The sequence below is a fragment of the Littorina saxatilis genome, linkage group LG13 (assembly GCF_037325665.1).
Source record: "Littorina saxatilis isolate snail1 linkage group LG13, US_GU_Lsax_2.0, whole genome shotgun sequence".
NCBI classification, from domain to species: Eukaryota; Metazoa; Mollusca; class Gastropoda; order Littorinimorpha; family Littorinidae; genus Littorina; species Littorina saxatilis.
In genome coordinates, this window is record NC_090257.1 from 27,278,026 (window position 1) to 27,292,128 (window position 14,103).

Here is a 14,103-nt window from a genome sequence, read left to right on the forward strand (position 1 = left end):
CTCACATTACAACGAGCTGATGACTGAATTCAGCTCACTTGAGATTAAGAACTGTGTGAATTGATATCCCAACCACTGTTCCAATCCGGAACTATTTTCAGTAGTGTTCGCATTGGCAAACTCCCACCGACTTTTGTTTGACTTCTGAACGACAAAGACACACACACATACAGACACGCACGGGCTCTCTCTCACTCACACACACACACACACACACACACACACACACACACACACACACTCACACACACACATGCAGACACACATACATACACATACACATGCAGACACACGCACACACACACACACACACACACACACACGAAGAACTGAAATAAGATTTGTATTTATTAGCAAAGATAATGGCAAACAAGTAATGGTGTTTTTTTACATCTAGGCACCAAAAGGGGACACGGCAGTGCAAAGTTTTGACTGTATTTGTTGCTGAAACAGTTTCCGCTAAAGATATTCAAAGGTCTTTTGGAAAACCATTTGATCCCTTGTCATAAAAACGGCTAACACTTGCACACAAAAAAGGAAGAAATTGTCTTAATGTTGATACTTCCACAATTTAGCATATGCAACAATGGGTTTTGCCATCGTTTTGGCACTATCTTGTCTGCATAAAAAGCACGTGTGTTTGTAAAAACTGTTGGATCGTTTGAGATTGTTTTTTATTTTTATGGTGTCAAAATGAGGAGTTCGACCGTTTATATGAAATCAAATTGTGTTATTTCGTTACCTGAAATTCCACACTTGTTTTCAAAAGGCAACCCTGATACCGACTATCACACATGTTCAACCTGTATGGTTTGTTTGTTTGTTTGTTTTGTTTGTTTGTTGCTTTTATTGAAAAAAGCCCAACCAACAACAACAAAAACTAACTTGAAATAACGCTCAAAATTGTTTTCGAGAAGAAAATACATCAAATCGAAATACGCTTTCTAGCCCTGGCGAAATGTCCCTGTTATTGTCAGACAGGTACTTTCTGCAAAGAGAAAAAAACCTATCTTTATATCAGCGTTGAGACTTGCTGTTTTGACAAATCCGAACCTTTGAATATCTGTTTTCTCCGTTTTTCCCAGCGATCTTTCCATGTCCAAGTCACAAGATCCTATAATACTGTAGAGGGAAGTGCAATTCCCTTTTAGTACAAAGATTTCCTTGGTGATTGTCACACTGAAAAAAGCTCTTTGACAATGAAGATGTCATTTTACTTCTATCCAAATCTGGCTAAATTCTACAAACATGACAAATTGTGACTGTGGTTGCATTTGCACTACCGTGTCTGAGTTTAATATGTTGGGGGGAAAGGCAAGCACATATATATTTGAAAGAGATTAAGTCAAGCATACGGAGAGTTAAATCGGAAGAAAACATACTCAGATCATTTCAATGTAATTTAAGAAAATCAAGAAACAAACAAGCATTATTCGTTTATCACTTTGTGATCAGAAATGTCACAACAACAATGAAAAGTGACGTTTAACATCCTACTGCAAGATTAGAACGAAACAACGTACTGCTAATCGCCGGGCAAACTAAATAGTAAGAATTGAATGTTATTTGAAAAAGCCCCATGAAAAAAAAACTCATGAGAAATAACGGTGGTGGTGATTAAAACAGGCGAGACACTACAACATCGTGAACATTAACTGATATGTACTAACTAATAACAATGTTATTACCTAAACACCACGCACTCACTGTTAACATGTAAGATTTATATTTTTTTAAATCACTATCGATGCCAATTCCAGGAATTATAGATTCTGACAAGGGTAAACTTGATTCAAACGAACGATCCTATTAAGGGAGAGAAGTATATCTACAATGTATATTGTACAAGTTCAATTGAGAGGAAAGAACAATTGGTGCTCTCCCCTTAATGAGTTTCACATTATAACTGATTTACTGTACGTGACTCTTGATATACAGTTAGTTGACGGACATTTCAACGTGTTTAACTTTCACCTGACATCCAGCTTTAAATTACAAACTACGACCACAGATTCTCTTTTGATTTAATACAGGTATTATTATAAGCATTAGTCAGTTTCTATGTATCATGTATCTGTTAGCATTTATTAATGATCTATCAGTATTTATAATCTGGCAAAATCCCACGAACAAAACGAATTGTTTCTTGAATTAAATTTGCACTATCGCGTCTGGGTTTAACATATGTTGGGGGAAAAGGCAACCGCATACTTATCTTTAATTAAAATAGATTAGGACAAGCATACAGAAAGTTAATGTGGTGAAAGCATACTCAAAGATTGTAATTGTAAATTAAGAAAAAAAAGAACCAAAAAGGATCATCCGTGTATGACATTGGCAACAGACATGCCAGGGAAACATAGAATAGTGACATTCAACATCCAACTGCAAGGTGAGAATGAAATTACATGTGTTAAATCACATGGAACGCTGAATATAAGTAAGAAGTGAATGTTCTGTGTCAAAAATGAACACTATTCACATGTACAAGTTGTATAATGGATAGTAAACTGCAAAGATTAGTCCAAGAAAATGGACAAATACAACACAAATGAAAAATATTAAAAATACATGAAGAGAAAAGACAAGAAGAATAAATGACTGAATGCAATCAGAATAGATAAATACCGGACACTTAAAGTAAATGTGAGTAAACTTCTATAGTGCTAGACAATAATTCATACACAGAAAAACTACCACATCAACCAAATACAAACAAACAAACAAACAAACAAACAAACAAACAAACAAGCAAAACAAAAAAAACGAACATAACAATGTTGAGGTTACGTGCAATAAAACGATCACACAAAAATGTAGAAACTAGGAACACACACACACACAAAATCACACAAGAAAAATGGTATCATTATGCATATATGTCTTTACTAAAACCGTTCCAGTAATTATCCAAGGCTTAAAACGCCTTCTTTTAAAGCTTTAGATTGGTTTTCAAGATTTTAGATTGAGGTTTGAATGATGCAAATGCACGGCGTAAGTAGTGTGAAGTTAAGGCATCCAGAATCGTTAGCTCTGAATAACAAACGCATCTGCCTAGTTTTTTGCTGTTATGATGGGTTTGCTGTTATGATGGGTAGTATATAATATCAAATAAAACAAAGGTATTGCTGGGATATGAGATACAAATCTGTCAGACAACCAGTCAGAAGGTCAGGATAAGGATAAATAAAAAGTATCATATTGTCCTCATCGACATTCGGGCTGGTTTCTCACAGTTTCATTTTGTTTACGCCAAATTTTAGTTAGCAAGGTTAAGTTTAGGTGGTACGTGGTCTGAAACGAAAATAAATATAAGGACTGATAGTTCTGTGAATACAATGCCTAATTTCACCAGGTAAAGTGTAGGTGGTACATGGCATTGTCTAAGAGTATAATAACACATCCAACAAGCACTTGGCTCTTGGTCGCGGTAACCAGTCAATGTGTAGTTATTCAGTAATGTTGCAATAGCTTGTTCTAAAAACAAATACAAACAATCTGCCACATGCCACATAACATAACGGAGAAACGTTACAATGTCCATTTTCAGATTTAGTTTGCTTTTACAGAACTAGAACGAATACAGCTGTTGGTCTTTGTCATCGTTCTGTGAAATATGGAGAGGCGGCTAAATGTAGTTTCAGATGTGTTGCATGTCAACTGCAGCTACCCAGTAATAACCCCATCCGAAATCAGAAGTTCTTGCCGTTTTCCAAGATTGCGGTCGCTCTCTTTCACACGCTAGGTCAGCCTGATTGCACAGCGGATTTAAACGGAATGGGTATGCTATGTTAGGTAAGACACCAAACAAACGTTTTGATGTAAAACAAATCGGAAATATTGTTCAGTTTCAGTCACCGTCGCGGTTGAAAGTAAATCACGCCGTCAAAAAACGCCGTATCTGAGGGTAGGCGTTGTCAAGGTCGTGTGACGTTATTATGAGTTATTTCTAATATGCTGACTGTTAGCAACTGATAACAGACATGTCGAGAAAATGGATTATCAGCCATGAGCTGAAGGCGAATGCTGATATCATTTGTGAGACATGTCTGTTAGCAGTTGCTAACAGTCAGCATATTAGAAATAACGGTTTTATTACCGTCTATTTCGATCAAAAGAAATTTCGAAGCGACCCCGCGAATTAGACGGAACACTCGCAATGGAAACTGGGTCGTTCGTATCTCATTATGCCTGTCAGTCAAAGCATTCTCGTGATCTGGGTCAGCCAATTAGAGTCACTCACCTGACGAAATGAATCATCACAGGTCAAATGCGATCACACAACAATCTCACAAGATAAACCATGTTGAACATGCGTTTCAGTTACTTCGATATCTCTTGTCCACCGGAGAGCGACAGATTTCGAAACAACGCCAGAGAGAAAGGAAATGACGTAAATATATATTTTAAGTGACGCAATTTCGCTTGAATCGTCAGAACTTGGAAAATGGCATTTTGAACAGAGTGGGTCGGCATTGCAAACGCAGAGGGTGGGTGGTGACTCGCCGTTCTGTAAAGCGCCCACCGACAAAACTGGCTTTTCTGTATTTTTAAATAAAGAGTGTAGTATCTGACAGCATTTAAAGTGTCATTCTGTGGAATAAGTCATGCTGATAATGTTAGTTCCAATGTTTACTTTGTCTTGTTAATTTTTAGCGTGATAAACAAAAAGGATCCCTGCCTGAACGTTATAACATTTAGAGGGTCACCTAGAATCCGTCGTGATTGGTCCAAAAGCCATATGGTGCCCTGGAATGGTAATGAACCGAAATATTGCTCAAATCCCCTCAAAACACTGTTTAGCATCTGGAAAAGTATCCCTAACTTTTTGTGCTCAGTCTAAGAATGACTTAACCGTCGCTAAATCGCATGGTCCACTAAATATGAATAAGAAGTGAATGTTCTGTGACAAAAAATAAACAATATTTACATGTACACATTGTACAACAGATAGATAATGACTGAGACTAGTCAAAAATAGACAAATACAACACATGATTATATGTAAATATTATAAATACAAAAAGTGAAAAGACAAGAAGAATACGTGATCAAATACATAAATACAGGACACAAGTAAAGGTGAGTAAATTTCTGGTAATGTAGTAATAGATTTTATTAAAAACAAAAAACAAAAAACATGCAAATGCCATCAAAGCCGGTAGCAGTGATCAGTTGCTGATTCGTCGTCCAATATTTGAAGATAAACTCGGCCAAGTGTCGAACATTTTTGTTAAAGGCAATCTCGGAAGCATAACTTTGCCCAAGAGAATAAACAACCACGAAAAATCAGCAATCGTTTTATCGCGTTCGTTTCCTTGTTTATTTGTTTCCTTGTTTATGAATGAGTTCGGATCAGTTGCAGGGAAAAAACAACTTCTGATCTAAACAAAAAGTCCAAATTTACACTGTCGTTGACAAGTGATGTGACAGGAGATGTTGAGTAATATCTTCCATTGCGTATTGTTTCCTCTGAAGCGGCTGGCAGCCATTTTGTGTTGATGACTATTTCTTGTGTTGGCTTGCACGTACTGTCAACCTCTGTCACTCTTTGTCTAGTTCTCTATTGTGTGATTTAGAAAACCAGCCAAGGCTGCTGGACTGATGATTGGAAAGAAATTTAAAAAAATACATCTGAAAAGAACGAGGTACAAGTGCCACGCCAGGTACATTTTGGATGCAAAAGTGTTTTTTTTTTATTATCTGAAATAACGTCAGTGTTTTGGTTGTTTTGTGTATTTCTTGAATTGTTGTTTTCCTCAGTTTTTCCAAGAACATTTTCATGCAAATCATATTACAGAACATGCGTGCGCGTAAAAACTTTCAACTACAACAATAGTAATAATTTAAAAAACTTCTACAACTACCGGTAGTAATGATGATGATGATGATGATGATGATGATGATGATGATGATGATCCGTCGCGATATAACCTTGAACGGTTGAAAACGACGTTAAACACCAAATAAGAGAGAAAGAAAGAAAGAACGATGATGATGATGATGATGATGATGATGATGATGATGATGATGATGATGATGATGATGATGATGATGATGATGATGATGGTGATGATGATGATGAAAAGCTATAAGAACATGGCAGAATTAGAAATCAAAAGTCATAAAGCAAAGCACGTCGAACCATCAACAACCCCAAAAATCAGTGCGGCTTTTAAATTTTACTGCAAGCACATAGGAATTTGTGTTCGATGACACCGATTTTGTTGTAGTTTGAACACACTGCTTTGGAACGGAGAACCAACTTATATCAGTGCGTGTATAGTTAGGTAATGATTGAAAGTGAGGGGACACAAGCACATTTTGAAGGATGTTAACTTACCTTAGGTACAAGTAACGCTGACCTTTAGCAACCTAACCTATAGATTTCAGATAACCCCGTAGAGTTGTAAGGGTGTTGCCTAATGATTCTTTGAGTAATGCAAGTTCGCTACATAGAGCTACACATACATTGGGTTGCTGTAAATGACCACAGATATATTCGATTCTGGTGATAATTATTATGTCTCCTCAGTTGAATAACAAATGTTCCTGTACCCGCCAATGCAAGGACGGCACAAATAAAAGGTCAGCATTTTCGCATATGGACGGTTCTTCGGGACACACACACACACACACACACACACACACACACACACACACACACACACACACACACACACACACACACACACACACACACACACACACACACACACACACACAAATAATGAAATAACACAAGCACATTTTGAAGAATGTTAACTTACCTTAGGTACAAGTAACACTGACCTTTAGCAACCTTACCTAAAGATTTCAGATAACCCCGTAGAGTTGTAAGGGTGTTGCCTAATGATTCTTTGAGTAATGGAAGTTTGCTACACATACATTGGGTTGCTGTAAATGACCACAGATACATTCGATTCTGGTGATAATTTTTATGTCTCCTCAGTTGAATAACAAATGTTTTCTGTACCCGCCAATGCAAGGACGGCACAAACAAAAGGTCAGCATTGTCGCCTATGGACGGTTCTTCGGGACACACACACAAATAATGAAATAACATGAAAATCAAAAAGCAGCAGAAAAAGCAAAAGAAAAAAGCCCATATTATTTTATGGTTTAGATTATGTATCCTGACAAAGTGTACCAGCATGCATACATCCAGTTTTCTTTACTTGTGTTCGACGAGTTTTGGGCCTATAAGAGATGAAATGTCTACTCCTTTGTACCCCCGAAAATGTGTAATTAATAATAACAAAATTGTTGCAAAACACCTACAATTACTGAACAAACAAAACCAAAACAAAAGTGCACTGTCAAAAGCTGAAGTGACACTTTCCCAGCAATTCTTGATTCATAGGTATGTTATCGGACTTACTGGAAACGTATCTAGTTTCATTTTTCTGTCTTAACATTCTTGGTTTTTCTAAAAATCGAAAAATTGCACGGACACACCGTAACGTCATCCCAATGAGTAGCCAACCAAGGTGTGACCTACAGCACAAAGTCCTTCGTAAACGCAAGTGTACTCCATGATTCAGGTACCAATCCATATTTGATATTACGTCTGTTGCACGACAATTAACAACGGGTTTCTTTCTTTTGCCTTTTAGTATATTTCGCATTAACATAAACAAAGTACACAAATGTATAAGAAAAACAAGTTAAAAGCCACTTTTAAATGGAGGACTGTAGATATATTAATTGTTTAAGCAGACATTTTAGTTTATGTTTGCTTTGGATGTTACTAAACCCGTTCGGGTCAATTTTTGCCAAACACGGTCCAGGGTTTCAGAATGAAAGAGATAACTTCTTGTACCACTAAAAGGGGGGACAATTCAGCTTGTCTTCAAGTTTGTATGCCGTTAGAACATATCCGCTTTAATGTATTTAATTAGAAATCAAGAATTTGAATATTTCCATTTACCCTAAACCTAATTTTTAACTAACTTGTTCTCTACAAAGCGAATATCGATACGATGATTTAGCTTGCCGTGTATTTAACGACTTGGTGAAGCATTTCATAGGGTTCATATCAATCATAGACATGTTCTTTCTTAAACTACGCGTATCTTCATTTCACTAAATTTATGGGAGTAATAGTCTCCTCCAAAAGCAACCCAAAGTATCCCTTGTCTACCTGGAGCAGTGCTGCTGGGCATGTACTCCCCGTTCAGGCAGGCGGAGGAGCAGTCACGGTACCACCAGGCGCCTTGGTTTTCCTGTGCACAGTTGTAGATCCACTGGTCGTTGTTCCTGTCCCACGTGCTGAACTGGCAACCGCGATGATAGCTCAGGCTGTCACCTGTGGATGGAGATTAATAGCCTCGTCAGTGTGTGTGTGCGCGTGCGTGCGTGTGTTTTGTATGTGTGCGTGTGTGTGTGTGTGTGTGTGTGCGTGCGTGCGTATGTGTGTGTGATGGGGGGTGCGTGTGTGTGAGTGTATGTGTGTGGGATGTGTGTGAATGTGTGTGTGTGTGAATGTGTGTGTGTGTGTGTATGTGTGTTTGTGAGTGAGTGAGTGAGTGTGTGTGTGTGTGTGTGTGTGTGTGCGCGTGCGTGCGTGTGTTTTGTATGTGTGCGTGTGTGTGTGTGTGTGTGTTTGTGTGTGTGTGTCTGTGTGTGTGTGTGTGCGTGTAGAAGTCAAGAGATTCATGATTAACTGCCACAAGCAATACACAGCAAGTGCTGTTTTGGATCCTACATTTTTGTTCATAACTGCTCTCAGTATACTGTTTTGTTAGCGATCATATTCACCACTACAGATGTGTTCATGCTTTGAAAATTAATGGGTTGATGGTACCCTTTATCTACTACACATACGAAATCAACAGCCTGCTGCCGACTGGATTTTGTTGTTGAATTAATTCTGCATGCAACACTTAAGAATTAGATGAAGTCAAAGTGATGTAATTCGAAAACACAAGGCTTCGACACGCATAACTTGCCTGCTGCAGCTTGCATTACATTTTGAATTTAATGAAGGCTGTAACATGCAAGTTATTTGGTCGTAGCCTTGTTGTTTCGAACTAGAAAACTTTGAATTGATCTATTTCCGTCAATTTTACAGAAGGAGCAATCAAAATCACAAGGTGCAGTAAGCATAAGCTCATCTACGTCTCAATTACACGAAGTGTGTGCTTGGGTGCAATCCATAATAATAAAACAGCTTTGAATGCAAGGTTTGGTGTCTAATAGCAACATGTGTTTCAAGAAGTCTTTGAATACGGGCACTGTGAGCTATATTTTTAATGATCGCTTTAATGCAGCAACAAGAGAAACATATGAGGTACATGTTAGACACCAACTTTACTTACATCATGCATGTTGGGAAGCTGTTTAAGTGATATTTCTAGACCTACTACCCTTCGTTTTTAATTTAGTTAAGTTTTTACTAAATGTTTTTACATAGACAGGGGAATCGAGACGAGGGTGTGGTGTATGTGTGTCTGTGTGTGTGTGTGTGTGTGTGTGTGTGTGTGTGTGTGTGTGTGTGTGTGTGTGTGTGTAGAGCGATTCAGAGAAAACTACTGCACCGGTCTTCATCAAACTTTACATGAAAGTTCCTGGGTATAATATCCCCAGACGTTTTTTCTTTGTTTGGATAAATGTTTTTGATGACGTCATATCCAGCTTTTTGTGAAAGTTGAGGCCGCACTGTCACGCCCTCATTTTTCAACCAAACTGGTTGAAATTTTGATTAAGCAATTTTTTACGAAGTCCGGACTATGGGTTTGCATTGCACCTCGGAAATTAAAACCATAGTTAATTAGTTTGCTCATTAAAGTTGTCATTAAAATCAAATTTTCACAAACAGATTTCAAATTGATTGCATCGTATTCTTCATCAAATTCCGAATCTAAAAATATATACATATGTCATGTTTACTCTTAAAATGTGATCACAATTAACAAAAGTAGGCATATTAGTACTACGATTACAATTTCAAAAATCGATCCAAAAAGGATTTCATCTTATTCTTTATCATTTCCTGATTCCAAAAACATATAGATATAATATGTGGTAATCAGAACAAACTCATAAAGTTAAAAAGAATACAGAAAAGCGCGCTTTCCTGCTTAGCACAATACCGCGCTGTACTGGCCAGTCAATTTCACTTCGTATTGTCTAGGTAAAAAAAATGCAGTGCGTTCAGTTTCATTCTGTGAGTTCGACATCCTCACTAACTGTAGTAATTTCGCCTTACGCGACTTGTTTGTCTTTTTAGATCACTACCCACCAGCGTTCCCCTCTGTGAAGCTGTCAAAGTTCAGACGGTAGTTGTCGCTGCTGTTGCTGATGAAGAAGTTGTTGTAGGTGGCGTAACCTTTTGTTCCGTTCCACATCATCAGATCCACGCGTAGTTCATACTGCTGTCTGGACGTCAACATCTGCAGGGCATCAAGACCTGGAAAGTATCAACACACACAGTTCATACTTCTGTCTGGACGTCAACATGTGCAGGGCGTCAAGACCTGGAAAGTATCAACACACACAGTTCATACTTCTGTCTGGACGTCAACATGTGCAGGGTATCAAGACCAGGGCCCATATTCTTGAAAAAGCTGCAACATTGTGTCCTGCTAAGTCACCATGTCGTTTAACTACCGCCCAGTATCTATTTTTACTGCCCAGTAATTATTTATTTTCCCCCGGTATTCATGTGAGTCTGGCGGAAGGTCGGCAGCTACAAGTGATGGTTATTTTTAGAATAGGAGATTCCCCTTGCTTGCTCTTCTCTGCGCACGCGTTATCGGCGTTTTCGCCGGCGTGTCAGTTTCAAAATCAATAGCAACAATCCAAACAAACTGAATGAAATAAAAACACGGGGAGACATTTATTTAAAAAACAAAATTTAAACTCAGTTGCATGCAGGTGGCTGCTAGCGTTAGTTTTTTTTTTGCCTTCTCTCTCACTTTTTTTTTCAAGCGGAGAGCATCCTTCTTCATTGGTCTTTTTCTTTTTTCAATCAAATGTTTACATGTTTAAATTAACAAACTTTATCAATAAACTAATATCATGGTAACAAAAGATTTTTAAAAACACCTATTTCCTGCCTAAAATTAATTTTTAAAATCAATTTTACAACGTACTCTCTTGCACATGAAGAAAATAAACAAAAATAAACAAATGGCTAAGAGTAAAAAAGAAAAAAGTACATCCAGATGGCGATTTGAACTCGACTCAATCGCGTATCAGGCGAATGCATTTGTGCTTAAATGACACCAAGGTGTGTCCATGAGGGACATAAATGTACAAACAATATTTGAACAAGATTTATTCAGAATTGACAGTTTGAATAACGTATGAAAAGAGTGACATGGACAGTGTTGGTGAAGTTACTGACAGGTAACGACTTTAGAGGAGGGGGATGGGTCCTCTAACTTTACAGCTCGGAGACACCCCGGTAAGGACTTACCGGTGTTTCATAAATAACACTTAGCGGACTTATCGAGCGTAAGTGGTTTTACAGGCCAGTATATGAGTTGCAGCTTTTTCAAGAATACGGGGCCTGGACACACCAACAAACATAGTTCATATCACTGCTGGACACCAAATACGCACACACCCCTACCAACAAATAGAAACATAGTTCATTTAAAACCTATAATAATACGAGAATTTATAACGCGCACATATCTCACCACAAGGCGACTCAAGACGCACTTATACACAATCTTTCGCATTAACAACTCAAGCATATTTATATATGTCGTGCCGAATTCACGTAATTGCCGATTCCGCGTAATGGGCAACATTTTTGCCCATTTCGCGTAATCGGCAAAACGCTGCCCAATACGTGAAATCGGCAGCGTTTTGCCGAAATCGCGTAAACGCCTCTAAAACTTGCCTATTTCGCGAATTCGGCAGCCGATTACGCGGAATCGGCAGCCGATTACGCGTAATGGGCAAGTTGCCCATTACGCGAAATCGGCAATAGCGAGTTTAGTGTGTATGTGTGTGTGTATGTGTGTGTGTGTATGTGTGTGTGTGTGTGTGTGTGTGTGTGTGTGTGTGTGTGTGTGTGTGTGTGTGTGTGTGTGTGTGTGTGTGTGTGTGTGTCTCTCTCTCTCTCTCTCTCTCTATTCACGAACATTGTTTTTTCTCTCAACTTTTTACGTGCTTAAGCTTGTTCGAAACGTGTGTTCATTTTGCATTGACAATCAAGTTTGTTTACAAGTGTGACGTGGTTGTTAATGTGTCATTTTGTGTTGATCTCTCTTTCTCTCTCACACACACACACACACACACACACATATACACACACACACACACACACACACACACACACACATGTGTAAGTGTTCGCGTTCGTAAACGCAACAAGAAACTCCCCGGTACATCGTCACCCAAAATGAGCTATTCGACGTCCTGCTTGAGGCACATGCCAACACTGGGCACGGAGGCGAGAAAAAAACCAAAACAATTCTCCAAAATAAGTACGCGAATATTTCCGGTAAAATGATTAACTGTTTTATGTCGGCCTGTGAAACCTGCCAACGAAAAAAGGCAAATCCAAGCAAAGGCCTGGTTGTGAAACCTGTCAGGTCAAAGTCTTTCTGCGACAGAGGCCAGGTGGACCTTATCAACATGGAGTCATCCCCTGACGGCGGCTTCGTGCACATTCTTAATCAAGTTACCAGGACCATTTCACAAAATTCCTGGTCCTACGACCGCTGAAAAGCAAAAGAGCGGCAGAAGTTGCATACAACTTAATTGACATTTTCACAATGATTGGCGCTCCGTGTATCCTCCAAAGCGACAATGGTCGAGAATTTGTTGCTTCAGTGGTTGACGAACTCAAAAACATGTGGCAAAACCTTCGCATTGTACATGGGCGGGCTCGACATCCCCAGAGCCAGGGTTCAGTTGAGCGATTGAACGCAGATGTGAAGCAAATGCTGTTAGCGTGGACCATTGACAACGGCACCAGTAACTGGTCTGAAGGGGTCCGCTTTGTCCAGCTACAAAAGAATTCATCCCCACACAGAAATCTGCAGAACAAAACTCCATACGAGGTGTTGTTTGGGGAAAAACCGAGATTGGGTCCGCAGAAGACCTTTCTGCCTAAAGAAGTTGCAGACGTGCTGACGACAGAGGAAGAGCTGGAATCTGCCATACGAGAGATGACAGGGGCCGAGGATGTTGATGACGAGGCCATGACCGTACCAGAGATAACAGGGCCAGAGGGAGTTACAGACGAAGCCATGGCCATACCAGAGTTGACAGGGGCGGCAGAACTCGTTGCTCAAGACGTTATGGCAGTAGACAAAGAAGATGCTGCTGCCAGTGCAGATTTAGAGACTGGAGATGAGGAATCAGCACAATCCGATTGTTCCCAGGCAGATCCCAGATCTCAAGAAGAAGAGAATGACAATACATCTGATGACCCCACAGTTGCTGAACACATGAAGAAGATAAGGGCGTGCCGAGCGGAGGCTTCACTTGGCCAAGAAAAAAGTAGTGCTCAAATGCTGTCTTCAAGCAATGCCAAACTACCCTCCCTAAACGTCGGGGACTGTGTCCTACTTCCAGTGTCTGAGTTTGACAGGGGTCGACTCGACGCCAGAAATATCCCCGGAGTCGTGTCTAAAATCATAGAACACGGCGCGTATAGGATCGCTACAAAGCACTGCGTCGTCAATACTGCTTATTCCAGAAACCAGTTACAGAAGGCAGATTGTCAAATCCTAAAGCTTCAAGATACAAACCCAGCCGTTTCTTCTTTTAGAAAAATCGCTACAAAGCATTCCGCCCATGGTGGTCAGGGGTATGCAAAATGCGCCTGTCAGACATCCTGCAGCTCCAAGAGATGCGCTTGTGGAAAAAGCGGCACTCTCTGCCACAGTCACTGCCACCCGAAAAACAGCAAATTAATGTAAAAACAAATAAAAATTACTACCAAACTGCATGTCAGCCAAACTATAACCTGTGTTTGTGGTACTGAAAGATGAAAATAGCAGCTTAATTAACTTGTATTGTTGAGGAGCGTTCTTTTTCACAATTATGCGTAATTCTTCATGTTCATCTATTTGTTCATCTTTTCCTATTATCGTTCTTTTGTTTCGAAAATAAATGTTCGCCTCGTTTGCATCACTA

The 14,103-nt window shown here is 39.3% G+C and overlaps 2 protein-coding genes across 2 annotated transcripts; one reads left to right on the top strand and one right to left on the bottom strand.

Moving 5' to 3' along the window:
* Nucleotides 1-2,374: 2,374 nt before the first annotated feature.
* Nucleotides 2,375-12,629, bottom strand: LOC138945848 (microfibril-associated glycoprotein 4-like). Its single transcript, XM_070317364.1, has 4 exons — nucleotides 12,545-12,629; nucleotides 10,244-10,411; nucleotides 8,144-8,308; nucleotides 2,375-2,385 (listed from the first exon to the last, which is right to left on the bottom strand). The coding sequence occupies exons 1-4, from the start codon at nucleotides 12,627-12,629 to the stop codon at nucleotides 2,375-2,377; spliced, it is 429 nt and encodes a 142-aa protein (XP_070173465.1).
* A 105-nt stretch (nucleotides 12,630-12,734) lies between these two features.
* On the top strand, nucleotides 12,735-13,886 carry LOC138945849 (uncharacterized). The gene has a single exon (XM_070317365.1). The coding sequence runs from the start codon at nucleotides 12,735-12,737 to the stop codon at nucleotides 13,884-13,886; it is 1,152 nt and encodes a 383-aa protein (XP_070173466.1).
* Nucleotides 13,887-14,103: the final 217 nt, after the last annotated feature.